The following is a 19,673-nucleotide window of genomic DNA, read 5'->3' on the forward strand; positions in this document are numbered from 1 at the left end:
ACTGTTGGTGCTTTTAGATTTGACGTTGTGTGAATAATGTTTAATTGGCATAATAGAAATGGTTACATTCTCAATTAATAGTCAAAATCCCACGTCTCCTTCACTGTCTAAGGTTGAAAACCTCATGCAGTAAATGGCCCTTACCTCTAACGTCTTACAGAATTCAAACAGAAACATTCAGTTTTCACAATTTTTCCATCAACTCTGGGACTAGCTCTCTGCATACATGAGATATATGTTCAGAAACTGAACTACAAAACAAGATAGAAGAACCCAAAATAACTAAACATGTTTCAAATTTAATTCTAACTCTAAGCATTTCTACATTCAGAGGTGAAATGTGAAAACTCCCCAAAATTACCCTCATGTCTGCACTGGTGGGGCTGTAGTATGCCCTCCTAAAGATTTCTGTCATGTTCTTCAGTACGTCCAGGATAGCCAACAGATCACCGCTGTAGCTTGTTCCATCATCAGATGTCATCCTCAGCTTGTTCATCACTTCTGAAACTCCATCTCCCACAAGACCACGCTGTGCTTTGGACAAGTGATCCCGAGTCTGATGGAGAAAGTTTCTGTTAGTTTATCTGTTATTTCTTTTTGGGGCATCTCATATAGTTTGTGATTTGTAAAGCATGGGGATGTTTTTTTCTATTTTTGAAGTTTATCGAATGCGTCAAGTTACAAAAAAATTACAGCAATGCCATATAAACAAAGAACGTTCAAAGGAGTGGGTAAAAGCACAAACTTATTAAAGCCCACCCCTACTCAGGTAATGAAATATTGTCCAACAAAATCTTATCATTAAATATTACCGTATTGTCAGTGACATCTATCAAAATGTACATCTAAAGAAGTAAGTGTAAGCTAGTAAGATGAAGCCCAGATATAAAATTGTGTGCTTTAAGTTACCATGTCTCAGTCTGAAACTCTTATTTTGAATTAAAAAAGAAAGTACCATAGTTCTAGAGTTGCCATGTTATTCTGATAAGTACATAGTACAAAAAAGAGAAAGTTTTGGGTGCTCGGTAGAAAAATAAATCTCAGAAAAAAAAAAATTTTCAAATAATTTGTGAGCACCCTGAGAGTGTGGGAACCGTCTAATAATTCGATGCTAATGCCATCAAAGCTAACATTTGCTTCTGGGGAACCTATTGGCTGTAAACCCAAGGCAAATTTCACAGGTTTTATCATGGCTGCACTGTCCTCACTCTCCTGTAGATTAAGAATTAAAATACCGAATCAGACCTGGATACCATTACATGAAGGAGATATTCCTTAATTTAAAATGTATGCACATTTGTGGAAAAGAAACAAAGGGACCATTTCAATATGTTGTTTAAAAAAAATAAAGCTTTCACAGATCACAAACTGTTTTAAACAAGTCAAATGAGGACGTGTTGTGGTGGCGTAGGGGATAGCGTGACGCACACTTGCAGGCCTTTAGTCGTCGACGCAACCGTCACGGGTTCGACTCCCGGACCTGATGATATTTGCCGCATGTCTTCCCCCTCTCCTTACCCTCTTCCTGTCAGCCCCCCACCCAGCACCCCCCCAAAAAAAAAAAAAACCCTGGAGGAGAAAAAAAACCCAAACAATTCAAATGAAAATAGATTTACTGCTTACCAAGGTTTGTATATTACGATAGTCATTGGAAATGCATTTCATATAGGTGGGATTTTCCCAATAGGCAATCCCCTCTTCATCCAAAGAGCAGCGACGCAGGATAACCCCTGTGTGGAGGACACACAGAAGTTCAGCTGAGCACTGAGGACTCTGTCATGCAATTTCTCTAAATAGAATCTTGTGTGAATGCATGGAAGATGGAAGCTCACCTGTGGCATTGGGATCACATTGTACTGCTGCTGTATCCCCGGCAGGAGTCATCTTCCACACAACCTTAGAGAAATTGTCCTCATCACATATCTCATGAGGTGCTGTTTGCAACAGAAAGATAAATAAACTGTCAGTCACACTGACGTGAGAAAATGTATGTGCACATTTCAGATAGAAATTTTTCTGTACAGTCACCTGGGCATCTCTTTTCATTGCAGTGACGGATTTGTTGTCTCTCTCCAGGACAATCCTGTCCTTCAAAAAAGGGCCCATAACAAACCCTATTCCTCTGCTGCGTCCCCCCTCCACAGGTTTTTGAGCAGCCTGACCACAAGGACCAAGGCTGCCACTTCCCATCCACTAACAATCAACACAACATGAAATGTTGTTTACTACAGTAAATTCCAGAGTAAAAATTCAATTAAATTCTCTTAAAGGGGCAGAATTATGTATTTTCCAGACAAACAATGGAATTTTGCAACACAATCACATAACTATCCAACTACATATACATATGACAAAGAAAATTTGGCTTTGTAATTTAATGCCTTGAAATTAAGCCTCTGTCTCCTTAAAAACGCTTGATCTTTGCTGAAACTCCACCTCCAGCAAGTCCACAAAACTTCACTCCTCTATTAAATTAGTGTTTGCTAATTGCTGCAGCCTAGGCTGAAGGAGCTGAGTGGGGGCGTCGTGGCGAGGCATGCACTGTGAGGCTGAAGCTTGGAAAAAGCAGCTCCAAGGAGGAGCTGCATTTCAAAGGGAATGCTAGTTCCACACAGCCATTTGCACAGCAGAACAGTTGCCATGGGAAATTAAAGGATTTATCAAATATTAATAAAAGAATTAAGCTAAAACGCCAGGTATATTTCTGATTAGAGAATAAGATTCTAGCAAACGTAGAGCTCATAAAAGTTGATTTGACATAACACTGCTCCTTTAATAGACTGAGTTTAAAAACAAAATACAAACCATTAGAAGGCTAAAGCTTATTTTTAATTGGAAAAGTCAGTTTGTTAACTGCAGAGTGAAAGACACATTCTGCAACAATTGATCATACCTGGACAATTCCGCAGGAAACAGTCAACCGTCTCCAGCCACTCTCCCCTGCACTCCGAGCCTCCATAAGAGGGGCCATTGCATTCCCTGGTTCTCTGCATCGTCCCATTGGAACATGTCGCAGAGCAGGAGCTCCAGCTGGACCACTCATTCCAGACCCCATCAACTGGGAACCGGCAGGGCCACAGCAACAAGCGAGGACAAAGAGTGTGACCAACCACAGTGTTCATAAGCCGGGATATTATTCACAGCTAAGCAAACTGAGAGGGTTTGCTTGATTGTGATCTATGAGGATGTCAACATTATTGGGTCATTGGTTGATGGGTCATGCTTACCTGGACAGACGGCTATGTTGCAGAATTTGGTCTGCTTCTCTGGTCCATCACAAGGTTTTCCCTCAAACTGCGGGGGGGAACAAGTTCTTGTTCGGGCCCTGTAACCTCGGCCACAGGTGGATGAACACAAACTCCACGGTGACCACTCATCCCATGTGCCATGAACTGCAATCAGAGCAACTATCATGTGACTTAGAAGACCGATGTACAGTCCATCCATTTTACAAATTGTAAACTAAGAAACATCACAGTGACAGGTGACCCATCTGTTACTCCACTGTGGGTTTGATTTTAAGGCTATTGTTTCTAGGACCTCCACCAGCTGTCTCTTTCCATAAGAGACTGAGCACCCTTTGAAACCTGATCTGTTGATAGAGTGGCTAATAAGAGTGGTATCTAGAGGGTCTTCTATGGATAATACATGGTCAGGGAGAGGACTGAGCGCTGGAAGGAGACAGGTGCGGGTGACTGCGGAACGTGAGGAGGATCTGGTAGGGGTAAGGGAGAGGCTCACCTGGACAAATTGCTGAGGTGTTGCAAGGTCTCTGCTCTCGCAGTGGCCCGCTACAATGGGTGCTGTAGGAGGAGGACACACAGAAACGAGTGCGACTCTGCCAGCCTTCCCCGCAGGTGGCAGAACACACACTCCAGGATGACCACTCCTCACCTGAAGTTGATTCTACTGAGCAAGATGGAATAGGTAAAGAATGGAAGGATTGGGAGGAAAAGAAAGAAAAGGAAAGGTCCACAACTGTTTAACATGCAGGATTCAGCCTCCGGGGCCAAAAAAAGAAGGGCTGTGTATTAAAAGGTAAATTATGTCCGTGCCACACTTCAAGGGGCCGCTTTTATTGAACACCTAAGATTTCCTGAATATTGAATAAAGTTGTCTTCTTCAAAGACAAATGAGGTTGACAGATGGGTTTTCTCATGGTAGCTTGAACTTGCAGTCCTTTAAGATGATCGGTCTTCTAAATAGTACTGTTGATCATTCTAAAGGACAAGATAAAGAATTGTTTAGGAGGCTACAAGTAATTTTTTAAATACTGTCCTGTCTTGTTGCAACAGGTAAAGGCTAACCTTCTTTGTCCAAATTCACACATAGCTCCCCTCAAACAAGCGACCCCTGAAATGGAGCCCAGCACTGGATCTGCTTGTTATTTGTTAGGCTCAGATGTCATATCCTTTGCATTGACTCTATGTAAAAGTGAATGCCATCGCCTTAGGATATGTCATTCATACTGTTACATTCAGAAACTGCCAATTAGATGGATCACTGAACCAATTAGAGAAGCCTGAGGAATCACAGTCGGGTTGTGAGAAAAGAAAAGCTAACAGGAAGTGGGAAGCTAAGCACATTAAAGTGATGCCTCACTCAAAATAAAAAATCTCTGGAATATTGTTGGAAGTAAACCCACAGATAAATAACCAAAGACTAAGAATAACAACCCTATGGAAAACAAAATCCCATGATAAAAAACCCCTCCAAAATCATGACAGTTAGAACTTATAAACTTTGAGTCACTTTATGGTTTATAATTACTTTAGGAATGGGTAATTTTGGTTTAAATCTCTATTCCCAGAAAATATCTTGGCAAAGGGTCTTTACATTCAGGCCTGCAACTTTGGTTTCTTTTTCAACATGAACAGTGTTGTAGTTTGTTTTCGAAATGGTTTTTCACATTTGAATGTATCTGTGTGTGGATGTATGTGCATAGGGTGGAGGATATGTACATGGATCTTGTGTACACTTTAGGATTTACTTGCTTGATATTTTCTTGCAACATATAATTTCTATGTTCTGTAAAATGAATACATGGTAAAGTAACTATTCTTTCCTTGTATTTACATATATCACCAATATAGTAATAATACAGTATCTTCTGTTTCAATCATAGACTGATTACCAGTAAAATTTGTTGAACTATTCCTTTATGTAATTTATTTTTTTTACTTTGGTGCAGCATCACTTTATCAGAGAGCAGCAACTCAGTTTGATTTCATATTTTACAGAGAGTACACAGTGTTGTTTCTTTCAGTTTTTTTCTATGTTCAGTTAGGGTACATGTTGGAAGTAGTCCACTGTGGACAAGGCAGTGCTGTGGGAGATTTTGATAGATGTGTATGTTTGAAGTGTGTCACACCGTATGTTGTAAAAGTAAACTGGTCACCCAAGCTGCCACAGTGACTGATGCATGGGATCCCTCTGCGTCCCGTTGTCTTACCTTCTTGAGGACTCTGCTGTCCGTTGCGGGGAGACTTGTCTGTGTCATCACGCTTGGGGTTGTCCACCGAGCGGAGAGACTGGCTGCGAGAGAGATGGCGACCTTTGCCTAAAGGAGGACGAGGCAAGGCCAGGAGGGGGAGGAGGGGCGGGGTTAGCAACCAGAGCTCCTTCATTGACGGCTTATATTTGGGGAACAACCGTGACGTGATTGGTCACCCAGAACAGCATCAGCCAAACTTGGGACTTGTGTTGTGCTATTAGTGTTTATGTGATGTTCCTGTGTGCTGACAATTTCTTTCAGTTGTTGTAAAATGCTGTTCAGAGTCTTGAAGTGCCTCTGATGGTCTGACTAAGTACAAAAATACACTTAAACCCATCACAGCTGCAGCCATGACTTCTTGAGACAGAGAAATGCAACAATTGTTCTGCCCAGATGAAAATAAGTTTTAAGCTGTCAAACATTTCAGTGAAAGCATTAATACTTCTTGGTAAATAGACTCTAATTACCAATAAAGCACCCAGATGCTCACTGATTGAGTCACTTTAGCCATTTGAGGATGTTAGGATTTTGAAATAATTTGGTCTTTGCATTATTGACCAAAAAAACCAGTTGACCATGCAGGTTTTCTTATTTTCATCGATCAAAGTCCCCTTTCCAACATGCACTCCTTAATTCAAAATACTGAATCACATCAATAAGATACAGAACAGAAGAATAAGTTAGTAGGAAAGGAAGGGCAAGCGTAGAATATCTTTAAAATGTCCAACGAACACAAAGTTTCATTGGTGGACAGAACCAAAGTCATTGGGAAGAGCTAACCTGTGCACGACTGGGAGTTGCAAGGGCGACCTTCCTCCACTACGCCCTCACACAGGAAAGACTCCTCTGGAGGCGACTGGCAGGTCCGAGCTCGGGTTTGGATTCCTCCACCACATTCACTGCTGCACTGGCCCCAGCGACCCCACACAGTCCAACCTCCTGCAGACACAAACACAGCCAACAGATACAGTCACTGTTAAAAGACTGCAGTACTGTCAACACTACATGTGAGCTAAATGACAACAGCTTTTATAAATAAAATTAAAACAGTTTATTTTTTGTGGAATGATTAAATTAATATATATGTTCTTCTTACACTCTGAAGCAAACATTGTAATTGCAACAAACTGACAGACTGTGTAATGTTTCACACAACACAGTGGTACTGTAGAATGGTTTTTGCTATTTTAACTTATATTAGCCATTAGTTAAACTTAAAAACAATGAAACATGGCTTTCAGCATTTTTTCACAAGAAATTAGACCCTAAATTCACATTCCTGCTTGTCTAATCTGATATTCTTAAATTACTGTGCAATCCTGCCTTCACAGTATATAGCCAGTAAATAGAGTCCTCGTGTGTATACTTCTCTCCACCTAAATACAGCTATGAAGGTTTCAGCGGTTTATTGGACAGCATTAGTGAACAAACTGTTGTGGATCTGGAGGTCTGGAGGTGCTCCTTCAGCTTTCTCCTCCAGGGGGCATCGTGAGACACTGAGGAGGGCGTGACTGGTTGGTCCTCCTGCACACCTGTGGCCACTTACCTCATGGGGAGGAGTATTTCTCCCCATGAGGATCACACCGACACTCCAGTGCCAGATTGTTGCTCGCCTATGGTAGATCCAGTTGCTAAGCTAACCTCAGACCAACCTGATCTGTTTTCTAACATCTCCTTTTCACTCGCCTTCAGGTCCTGTCTCCGTGTGCTCCCCGCATTTTGTTCCACCTGGATTCCTCGTTGGCCAGGAGGCCCATCGAGACCATGTGGCCTGATCTTCCGTGTGGCTCCTGTAACCAGTCTCACCTGTCCGCCCTCCTACGACGCAGCCGTCTGTTTTCCTACTTTGTCTACCTCCAATCCACGACTTACCTGTTCCCTTTCACTCCGCTCTCTGCAACGGCAAGTAAGGTCGAGAACTCCTAAGATAATTCCATACGTCACCCTGTTCTCACATCAATCTTCCTTCCCAGGAGAACCCCCCACCCCCCTTGGTCCTGTTCCCATTTCCCTCCTTAGTGTCCAACCCCCGGATTCCCTCCTGTCATTCACATTCTACACTGTTGTAAATAAATCTCATTGAACTTTCATCTGTCTCCCGAGTGTGTTCTGCTCATGTAGCTTTACCGAGCTAAATAAATCATGACACAAACCAAGGAACACAGCAGATAGGTTAAATGTAGGATTTGTTTGAGAAACTACAAACCTACCAGAGCATCCCTTTCACCAAAACAGAGAGGAGAACATTGTTTAGAGAATCATGGAAGAATTCTGAGATGACTGTGGAAGAGATTCACAGCTCAAGATGAAGAATCAGACAAAAAGACAGTTCCTTTGACTCTTTTCCACTAGAACCTACTCAGTGAAGTTTATGTCTACATGGTTAAGAATATTTTCAGTTGCACTTGAATACCAGCTCTGTGTGAGTGGGGTCATCCTAGCAGAGTGGACCCTTGCAATGTGGCAATAACATTCGACATGAATGCAGCACAAGTGAAAAAAACTTATGCTGGGTTTATCTTGCATCTTGTCATTACCCCACAAACCAAATCTATTTGCAGTGTTGCCATTTTTCTTAGCACATTAGTATTGCGAGTTTTTACAAATGTTAGAACTGATCCTTGTAAGGGAGTTGCTCTTGTCACACAACCAACCCACCCCTATCCAGTCAGTGACCAGTGATGGTGTAGTTACTTGAAAAAGCAACTTCAATCAAATTACTGATTATTCCTTGAAAAAGTAATTTAGTTAGATTACTGACTAATTGATTTGGAAAGTAACTAAGTTATATTAAAAGTAACTTTTTAAGTTACTTTCAGCAGCTGCTGACAACAACGCTCCACCACCTGTGAAAATTACATTGATCTTTCCCAATACTTAATTGCAAGTTATTTTATAATGGTAACATCAGCAATGTATCTCCACTCATAAGGCCTTTTGAATAAAAGAGGAGCTTTTTCAATGATTAAAACAGTTAAAAAACAAAAACAAAAACAAAATGTCAGTAATGTGTGTGTTTCTGTGTTTTTATTGTCTGGAAAACTCTAAGAAGCATTTTAAAGCCCACATCCCTGTCCCAGCCTCCAGGTTCTGCGTTACAGCCCTGTGTTTGGTGTCAGAGCGCAACACACAAAGCTCCTCCTGCTGCTCTGCAATGGACCTTACCAAGCTCCACCCACAACCTACCTCGAAAATCTCACATGGCCTTCAGTCTCAAACAAAGCGTTGGCGCTTTGTTTCTATGTAAACATGGGGTCTTCCACTTGGACTCATAGTGTATTTCTGAGTCGATTAGCACATCACTTCTGCTGGATTTTCACCAAATATCATCTACAACAATGGCCAGAGGAACTAACAAGTTCAGGTCATCTTTTTTGGATGACATCAAGGTGTTTGAGCTACTCGATGCCTCCAACATTGTGCACATCACAGCATTTCGGTCGATGAGGAAAACATAGCATCAATATAGCCGTGGACAAGATTACAGATGCTTATTGTTCTTGCAACCTGGGTAAGTTGGGCATTCATCGTTTTGTAGGTTACTTTTGAAATCAGAGGGTGAATCCTGTGGTTTGTTGGTAAATGTTTGAGTGTGCCCAGTCCTGGTACTGTACTCGGTGCTAGAGTGGCTAACAAGAGCAACAGTTTAGTTCAAAGCCTTTTCTGCTAAAATAAAATCTTGAATGTATGTCAGATACACATTGCATATCGATCTGTTTAGCTAATGTAAGACTGTGTAGCAGGTAGGCCTCAAGGTGTAGAATTAGTATACTGCATACTGCCGTTATGCTGTACTTAGTTAAAAGGTGTTCATGATGGGTGTGTTTATTATTGATTTTCTTTTTTACAGATAGAAATAAAGCAAATAAATGATATTTACACCAGCACACACTCCTTTGTTGTTGATCCTACAAAGGTTGAGTTGCTCATGTGGTCATGCACAAGCTTTGCTCCAAGAAAGGCATTCTGATTCTGATTTTAGAAATCTGTGAATTTTATTTCCACAAATATGATCAGGATACCTGACATCACCAGTACAGGCAATAGAGAACCATTCTTTTTCGATTGTTGATGTGAAAACTTGTGTTTACTAATGCATGTACATTAGCTTGCGTTTGTGAGGCAGCCACGCATGTGGTAGCCATGCTATGATGTAGAATGGGCATCAGCCAATGGAACGCGGCCCTTGTGGTAAGGTCCATTCAAAAGGCTGCTGCACAGATTTGTGATATTTATATAAATATTAATAATTAAAATGGGGTTTAGTTGCACAACTTTATGTATTCACTCATTTGTGGCTTTTTTCACTTTCATTGCATTGTTCAGATTAGTCTTGATGTTTCCAATTTTCTGGATAGTTCAACATAATTCACAGGTAATATATTAAGATGACATTAATAAAGACACAGCGGGACGGATCATCCGGGAAATTATGGACAGGGAGAGTCTAACTAATACTACCTTAATAGCGGACAAATTCTGGGATTTATTATGAGTCTCTACTTATTTCCAAGCCTAAATGAGCCCAAAAAGATGCAATCCGTGACTCATTAAATTTGCAAGCGACTTAAAAAAATAGCCTCTAATAATAATAATAATTCAAAATAGTTCCTGTTTTCACACCAACAAAATGCACATCTCCCTCCATTGTTTACATTTCTTCTGCTGCTGATACAGTTGGATAAAGATGTTGGTCACTCGACAAGACCCGTAGACGGAATACAATTAAATAACAAAAGAAGATAGTGACGTAAAGTGATTTCGACAAGTAACTGTCTACTTCATTTGTAGACTACTACAAATGCAGTTGTAGTCTGACTACTGGATTGGAAATAGCAACGCATTAGAGTACTCGTTACTGAAAAAAGTGGTCTCCTGATGTGTTTCCAGTCAGGAACCCATGTAGTCTCTGAAGAAAGGGGCTGGGACCATATAAACATAGTGAATGAACACAACTGTTAGAACACAGTTTCTTTTCCTAAAAGAGTGGGAGCAATTATTTCCTGAGTTGACAGATTGGGACTTCTGGATGTGCAGCTGTTTTGTCAGTGTACAAATTTCCTCTAATTTTAAGAAATGCTGTTCAATCAGGAAAAAGGTAAATATCTTTGCCATAAAGATATTTTATTTAAAAGCGTCCATTAAAAAAGAAGTGTTTCTGAGGTATACCCATGCTAACTTCAGTCATTAGCATGGGTATTCCACTATGAAAGAAGCCTCTGTGATAATGCTAATTATAAAGGTAATCACTTGATAATGGACTCTGTTCATAGCACACACAGCCTTAGATGTGAGAACACATAACATGTGCAAATTGGTTATATAATACCCTTCTATATTGAATAGAAGTACATACCCGCCGATGTTCCGTTACCCAACATTACCCACACCAACTGAGGCCAGGCTGAGAAAATTCAGGAGTTACCATCTATCGTATCCTAGTGTCCAAATACTATCAAAGAACACATAAAAAAATCTCTTTTGTTGCAAATACATTAAAGCAATCATCAAAGCAGATTGAGAGGATAAGGCTGTGTGAGTAAATACTTTGAAAACTTACCTGCGACAGCATGAAATAAGCATCACCGACTGATGGTATCTTGCAGTGAAAAAGTATCTGAGAGGAGTTATTTTTTTTCTTTAGAACCATGGTGTGATGAATGCTATTGTCATAGTCAAATTCCCTGTTTAGCTATTCTGATTTAATGTTCACCATTAAGATGTGTGCTGATATGAGGAGGATGGAGCAAAGTGCTGCCGAACAACTCTCTCCCCGCCTGTGTCCTCCAAGCTCATAAATGTTTAATGGCACAGACAGATGTCTTTAAGCCCCCACAGGCAACGACAAATATGTATTAATCTGCATGAATAGAACATGAAGTTGGCCCACATCCAGATGCACACAGTTTTAATTACTCGCAAATCAATCTTCTTCAGAGATGAGATTGGGATGAGAGAGGTCACCGTGAAGAGCATTCGATTCAGTGCAAAGAATCAAACCTACACACATGCACGTGCACGCAGACAAATCTCTTCTGCAGCTATTTGTCATCCCAACATGCCAGAACCATGAGTATAATATGACTGATGTATATAAGTTATTTAAGTGCCCAAAGGTCTGTATTGTCATTATTATTATTATTGTTTTCATTAATAATAATTAATGAAATTATAATGATTTCAATAATCAATAATGAAATTAATAATAATTTAATTATTAATCTAATTAATTGACGGTTTGCCCATGCACATTATAAATGTGCATGGGCAAATTGACGGTGCCCATGCACCGTCACAAATTGACGGTGCCTGGGCACCATCACAAATTGCATGTTTGAAAAATGTTTCATTTAGAAATATTATAAATGTATTATTTCAAACTATGAAGTGTTATAGCTAGCAGATTACTATTTGTCACATACTTTTGAATTAATCTGTATTTCTTACGGCATCTGGAACACAAAAAAGTTGAAATGGTTACCGTGCCAAACAAAACAATGTCTCTGGTAGGCATGTTAATAAAGTATGTAGACAAAATCATCCCCAGCCAATGAAAATACTGCTATCGCTTAGATCAGTGGTGTGATCTAAGCATTCTTTATTTCAGTCTGGATAATAAACTCATTTAGAGTCACAAATGTTACATTGTCTTGATACATTTCTTCTAGGAAATAGGTCATTCTTAAAAAAATAAAATAATTTGGATAAATTTTCCTCTGGGACCTGTCGTTGAAGACATTCCACAGAGCCATATGTGGCTCTGTGTAGGTTTCAGATCCCTGGCTTAAATCTTTTGGAACTACAGGAAAGTGTGGTGAATTGGGCACACTTGTATCCATTTGTTGTTGTTTTGGTGCATATGTCTCTGCAAATCATACAGTGCACTGAAGATTGATGCAGCTCAAATAGGTGTCCAGCAAATGATGCGCACGAGTGCTCTTTAAAACTGCTAATATTAGGAATGACTTAATGTGTTGTGGAATGTCATTCCATGTTTTAGCATAGACAGAAAAATTATTTCTGACCAGAACAGTTTTTAAAGTCAGCTAAGTGTCCATTGGTAACAGACCAACTTCAGCGATTTTTTTCCTAAATTCAAAGCAGAAAGTACTACAAAATTTACATCATAAAAAACCTGAAAATACAATTTAATATCACTGCACAAAACATGATTTTCAAAAGTTAAAACATGTGAAGAAGAAAACCCTATACAATGATGAGTCAGTTGTGTATGTCATTTCAGATGTCTTTGTTCATCACCTTATTTGCCTCAATGAAGGTTTATTCTGTTGGGCTTACTATGTACTGCTTAATGTGTAAATTATGTAATCTGAATCTCGGTCAGTGAGATTGAATCGGTCAGCCTTCTTTTTCACCAGCATGTTTCAGAATCTTAATAAAAAACTCATATTTTTTTCTTGTTTTTTATTGTAGATCCTGGCTAAGGGTTCCAAGATTTCATTTGTAATAAGAAAGCAGATAGGAAGAGAGTACAACATGGTTGAAAGTATTATGACATGAAGATAAGTGTTCAATAGACAGGTTTGAGATAAAAATTAAAAGGATTTGACAAAATGAAATATCTTCTTGGGGAGAAAAATTATATTACAAAAAAACTACACATTTTTTACTTTAATCACATCTTTTTCACATCTATGATGTTTTATCTCTCCTTCTGTTTTAGCTATTGTGTCTTTATGTCTTATATTTTGTAAAGCACTTTGTGGTTTCTGGTCTGTGAAAGTTGCTATATATGCAAAGTTTGGTTTCTTACTTGAGGGAAAGGCTGGTAGCCACTGTGTTATTACTTAAATTGTCCAGCAGCTGGCATGGTCTACAGTCATAGAGATGGTTTTGGGTTTATCTGTGTACACCGGAACCACAGAAAGACTAAAACCAAGGAAAAGGTTTCTAAATTACAAATTTCTAGATCCAAAGTTGCAAGAATTTTTTTGACTATAAATGAAAAATAGCTGTTAAGGAAAAAAAAAAGCACTATCATAAAAATACCAAGGTATATGCCAGTGGCCTCACTGCATTCTTTCAGTAGAAAGAATGCAATGAGGAGTACACACAAAGACAGAGTTGCCTTTGTGTGTATTCACCCCAATCTAACCCTCACTGGTTCCCTTTTATAACGGCGTGTGAGTGCTAACACATAAATTTGTATGAGGGGAAACGTTTTTTCGAAGTTAAAAAAAAAAGAAAAATAGAAAGGAGGAGGCGAGATCTTACAGGAACATTGACAGTGATTTGTTTCAGCTCTCACTGCAACAAGGTGCTTGCTAATGTTTTGTTATTCATTCTTATATTTATATACTGATTGATCTCATTTTACTGAGTTTTATTTTTTCTTGAAGGTTCTTTTTGACCAAAGCTGTAGAATGCATCCCTGGAACCTGAAAAAATATATAATTATTGAAAAAACTAACCAACTTTAGAACTACTGCTTGATATAAGTTGCTTTAACATCCTTTACATCTTCTACAGATGATCTAATTTTCTGCCATATGATTTTTATGGATTCTACAGATCCTCAGTATAGTTTCAAAGTATAATCAGCTGCCAACCCTTAGATACATTTATAAGTGAATGCATGGTTACCAGTTTCAAAAAGCAATTTTTATTCTTAAATAAATAATATGTAATTTTTCTATAGAACTCATGGAAGAAAGGAGGCATGTTGATGTGAATATGTATATCTGTTTTAGAAGAGTTAATGTCAGCCTGGTACTCCAAAATGACCTTCAGCTCCTCTCCTCAATCTGAATTCTGGTCTTATTGTGAATGAAATAATAATAAAAAAATGACAGATGTTTGGAACAGAGAACATCACTCCTTCCTTCAAATGAAGGTTTTAGCAAGGCTAATAAAAGACTTCAGGCCTGTTTGAAGAGAAGATTTTTTTAAAATGACAATGGTGGTAACTTTTCTTTTTTCTGCCTCAAAAATACAGTCTTGGAGAGGGTAGAAAAATGTGAGGGGAGTAATGGAGTTTTAGTTTTGTCTTCCCAGGTCTGCAAGGACATTTCATTATATTCTCAATTTAGAGGGGGCTTTTGTTTGAGCACCTTGTCACAGGAGCATTTCTCCTCTGCAAGGCTTAAACTCATCCTCTATCCTTCCATTTTCCACAGTCCATACTTTATTTTGATTATCTGTTTTTGTCAAAACACACACTTTCTTTGTAGTGTCTACGTGTGTGTGTGCGTGAGCATGTGTGGTTGCACGGTTCACTGGGTGCATGTGAGTGTGTTGACAAACTTCCTGAAAGTCACCTTCATCTTCTATTTGGAGCGAAAGGATGACTGCATGGGCATCTCTTCTTACAGCTCCAGTTTCTGTACTTTTGATCAATAGCTAGCACTTAGTGCACATACACACGCACACGCTCATGCACCCACACATACACAGGGTTTTAGTGGATAGCATGACTGCAGATTTATGACTGAGGAACGTTTGCTTGTGGAGCTGTTAGGGGAACAAAGAATGGCTAAAATATGATGTTTACGGCAGCTGTAAAAACCAGCATCCAGTTGGGGAGGGAGGAGCTGCAACTGAGGGAAAATGTTTAGAAAGACAGAGACATGAGGATGTAGGGGGAGAATAATGATGAAAACATGAAGCGCAGGGAGCAATGGAGTGACTGGTTCACACAAAGCTGTGTGGCTGAATGAAGGATAAGGCGAATGCTGACACCCAGAGGACAGAGGCAGTCAACTGCACAGCAGAGATAACAGGCGGTGAAAGGAGGAAATGGGGGAGGGAGAGCTGCGGGGGCGGGAGCAAGATGAGATGAAGGAGACAGGAACAGAAAGAGGGGAAAATGTGAAAACAGATAAGATGAGGAGGAAAGGGGGATAGAGGGAGGAGGATAAGCTTGACTTGAATGGCACAAAACGTTATACTCGTACACAGATGAAAACACTCATGCCTGAGGATCCTCATATAAAATGGAACAAATATTTTTTTTTCTGAATGTTGTTTTTTTTTTCATTGAAAAATATCCAGCTGAACTGATCAAACTGTTATTCTGCTCTGCGGGCAGAAATGTACTTCTTTATATAATAATCTGTTGAAGAATAATATTGACGAAGACTGCTGCTGCAGAAATGTCACTGGCCAGGGAAAATGGCCACACCGTTGTCTCGTTCATCTCTGCCTTGTCCGTAAGTACCGCTATCCACCACAGTCAGCGGAACAGCGAGAGATCGGCTGTGCTTGGACAACGCGTCTGGCCCAGGGTGTTGTGTTCACAGAGCGACAGTGCGGCTAGCTTGCTGTGGCTAGCTTGCTAACATCGCGGCTGCTAACCGGGACGAGGCCAACGCCCGGCTAACCGACCTAACAGAGAAAAAAACCAGTGGAAAACGACACGTTGGATTGACAGCAAGCAGAGAAAGACAGCGAAGTGGCCTCCAACTGCTGAGCAGGAGCCTTAAGGCAGCGACAGGCAAAAGAAGCGAAATAATGCCTCCAAAAGGATCCAAGACCGACGGGACAAGATGAGACTATGTTTCACTCACGCAAGTCAAAGAGTTGCTGAGCCAGCAAAAGCAAATGTATATGGAGTTACTCCAACAACAACAGGACAATTTTAAGGGTTTTGTTAAAATCATTATGGATACTACTAACACCAGAATGGACGCGATGACACGAGAACTACAGGACATTAAAACTAGCCTGCAATTTACACAGAAAGACATTGACGATATTAAAGTAGAAAGTGCTAAGTACAAGGCCCGAAGTGACACGGTGCAGTCAGACATATTTAAAGTATGTGAGGGTATGATGACTATCACTGATAAAATGGAGTACCTTGAGGGGCAATCAAGGAGAAATAACCTGGTTTTTGATGGAATTACTGAATCACCAAATGAGACTTGGGCTGAGACTGAGGAGAAAGTGAAAACTATTTTAATTGAAAAGCTAAACTTTCAACATAAGGTTGACATTGAGAGAGCTCACCGCACCGGTAAACATAGAGGAGACAGACCCAGGCCCATTGTTGTCAAATTTTTACGATACAAGGACAGATCAACTATTCTGCAGAGCACCAAGGCACTTAAGGGATCTAAGATTTTCATTAACGAAGACTTCACGGATGCAGTAAGGAAAAGGAGGGCGGAACTAATGCCGGACTTAAAAGCAGCACGTCAAAGAGGGGACATTGCTTACCTACGTTATGATAAGTTGATCACCCATCCACGTACTAGTACCCCTAAATTATCCAACAATGTATGACAGACAGCCAGACATAGCTGACGTTCACTTCTGAAAGAGAAACATGCAACAGATCACGGCCTATGAGGATATAGAGCTACCCGTATTCCAACACAGAAACTATCATCTGCAAGATATTGAAACTGACATTGATCCTGATTACAACTTCTATAATGTCAGCAATGATAGTTGTCACTATTACAGCGATGATCAGTTCAACAACAGCATTAAAACGGAACAAAAGCTGTCAATAATTCACTTTAATAGCAGAAGCCTTTATGCAAATTTTGACAGCATCAAACAATACCTCCAACAACTTTCACAGACCTTCAATGTTATTGCCTTATCAGAAACTTGGCTCAATAGTGATAAGGGCATAGACTTTGAAATCAATGGTTATGAAATGGTTTGTAAGAACAGAGAAAACAAAAATGGAGGGGGAGTAGCTTTGTATGTTGACAAGAAGATTAATATAAGTTGATCGAAACAATGTCAACTGTGATGGACAACATGTTTGAATGTGTGACTATAGAAATACTCGTGGAAAAAAGGAAAAATGTCTTAGTGAGTTGCATTTATAGAGCCCCTGGATCAAACATTGAAGTACTCAACAACTGGATAGAAGAAAAATTTATAACAATTAATCAAAAAATAACATTTTTTTGTGGGGATTTCAATATTGACCTTCTCAATCCAAATAAACATAGAATGACTGAAGAAATGACTGAAGAACCATGCTCAGTTTAAGCCTGTATCCTAAAATCACCAGGCCCAGTCGCATTACATCGCACTGCGCTACCTTAATTGATAATATTTTTACAAATGTGCTGGAAAATAATTTAACTAGTGGAATATTAATGAATGACACAACTGATCACTTACCAGTGTTCATAGTCTACGACTGTAAGTGCAAAACAGACGATCAAAAAATAGAGACACATTACAGACGGGTTACGTCTGAAGAGACACTAAAAGCTCTAGAAGCTGAGTTGTTAGCCTATGATTGGACATTAATATATAAAATGAATGACGTGAATTCAGCATATGAAGAATTTTTAAAAACATTTAAAATATTATATAACAAGCACTGCCCAATCAAACAATATAACAGGAAAAGTAATCAAAAAAATGAACAGTGGATCACAAAAGGAATACAAAAGGCATGTAAAAAGAAAAACAAACTTTATAGAGAATTTCTAAAACATAGAACGTCTGAATCAGAAAACAAATACAAGAAATATAAAAATAAGTTAACTAATATTATAAAAACATGTAAAAAGGACTATTATCATACTTTACTGGATAGGAATAAAAACAACATTAAGGAAACATGGAATATTTTAAATAGAGTTATTAGAAAATCTAACAATAACAACTATCCAAATTATTTCATAGATAATGAACAGAATATTACTGATTTGAAAAGTGTCGTCAATAAATTTAATACATTTTTTGTTAATATAGGACCTCAATTAGCAGAAAAAATACCGACTACAAAAACTGCAACTCAGCAATATCTAATTGAGAATAATCCCAGCTCCTTATATCTCAGCCCTGTACAAGAAGAAGAAATCATAAACATTGTGAATAACGGTAAAAATAAGACTTCCACTGATTGTGATGATCTGGACATGAAAACTATTAAAATAGTAATTAAAGGTATCTCTAAACCACTAACTTATATTTGCAATTTATCATTTCAAACAGGATTATTTCCCAACAAAATGAAAATAGCTAAGGTCAAACCAATGTATAAAACTGGCGACAAACACCTCTTCACTAACTACAGGCCTGTGTCTCTTCTCCCACAATTTTCTAAAATCCTGGAAAAACTATTTAAGAAAAGACTGGAACAATTCATAGAAAAACATTCACTACTTATCAGCAGTCAATATGGATTCAGAGCAAACCGGTCAACATCACTAGCCATAACTGACTTAATAGAAGAAATAACCAACGCAACAGATAGTAAAAAACTGGCAGTAGGGATTTTTATAGATCTAAAAAAAGCTTTCGATACAATAAATCATGAAATCTTACTTAAAAAATTAGAACGCTATGGAATTAGGGGAGTAGTTTCTGACTGGATGAGGAGTTACTTAAAGAGCCGGAAACAATTTGTGAAATTGGGAGAGGTGGAATCTGATTGGCAGGAGACTGTCTGTGGAGTACCACAAGGATCAGTATTGGGACCAGTTTTATTTAATCTTTATATAAATGATATCAGTAAAGTGTCCAATGTATTAAAATTTATCTTATTCGCTGATGACACAAATATTCTAGCCTCTGGCGACAATTTAGAACATCTTCTCTCAACAGTCACTTCAGAGATTAGTAAGTTAAAGATATGGTTTGACCATAACAAATTATCCCTAAATTTGGACAAGACGAAAATCATGGTCTTTGGGAACTGTTATAAAAATACTGAAATCCAAGTTCAAATAGAGGACGTAACTCTACAAAGGGTTTTTGCTAATAAGTTCCTCGGTTTAATAATAGATGACAAAATCAGTTGGAAACCTCATATTAAACATTTACAGAGTAAACTCAGTAGAAGTATATCCATATTGGCTAGAGCTAGACATGTATTGAATGCTAAATCACTTCATATTCTATATAACTCCCTGATTTTACCATACCTATCATATTGCTGTGAAGTGTGGGGAGTTAATTACAAGAGCTCTTTACATCCGGTAACCGTCCTACAGAAAAGAGCCATTAGAATCATCCATAATGTCGGTTATTATGACCATACAAATCCGCTCTTCATAAAATCCAGAATTCTCAAATTCGACGAGCTTGTAGAATTTAAAATGGCTCAATTTATGTTCAAAATATCTAAACAGCTGTTACCTGAGCACATACAGAGCACGTTTTCTGAAAGAGAAGGGGGGTATAACTTGAGGGGTCACTCAAACTTCAAGATCCGCAAATTCAGAACAACAAGGAAAAGCTT

The 19,673-nt window shown here is 38.9% G+C and overlaps 1 protein-coding gene across 9 annotated transcripts in view; it reads right to left on the reverse strand.

The window, feature by feature from the left end:
* The window catches only part of adgrb1a (adhesion G protein-coupled receptor B1a), a 178,769-nt gene that overhangs the window by 82,761 nt on the left and 76,335 nt on the right, over nt 1–19,673 (reverse strand). For 5 of the 9 annotated variants that reach the window (XM_055041769.1, XM_055041767.1, XM_055041772.1 and 2 more), the window contains exons 3-11: nt 6,275–6,433; nt 5,453–5,560; nt 3,742–3,909; nt 3,228–3,392; nt 2,894–3,058; nt 2,029–2,193; nt 1,833–1,934; nt 1,624–1,730; nt 362–556 (exon numbers count right to left, since the gene is read on the reverse strand). In XM_055041769.1, the coding sequence (XP_054897744.1) occupies nt 362–556; nt 1,624–1,730; nt 1,833–1,934; nt 2,029–2,193; nt 2,894–3,058; nt 3,228–3,392; nt 3,742–3,909; nt 5,453–5,560; nt 6,275–6,433 (1,334 nt within the window). The remainder of the gene's footprint in view (nt 1–361; nt 557–1,623; nt 1,731–1,832; nt 1,935–2,028; nt 2,194–2,893; nt 3,059–3,227; nt 3,393–3,741; nt 3,910–5,452; nt 5,561–6,274; nt 6,434–19,673) is intronic. The other 4 variants (XM_055041773.1, XM_055041766.1, XM_055041770.1 and 1 more) reach the window with 3 other exon arrangements.

Source organism: Poeciliopsis prolifica, unplaced genomic scaffold (genome assembly GCF_027474105.1).
Source record: "Poeciliopsis prolifica strain line A6 unplaced genomic scaffold, Auburn_PproV2 SCAFFOLD017, whole genome shotgun sequence".
Taxonomy (NCBI): domain Eukaryota; kingdom Metazoa; phylum Chordata; class Actinopteri; order Cyprinodontiformes; family Poeciliidae; genus Poeciliopsis; species Poeciliopsis prolifica.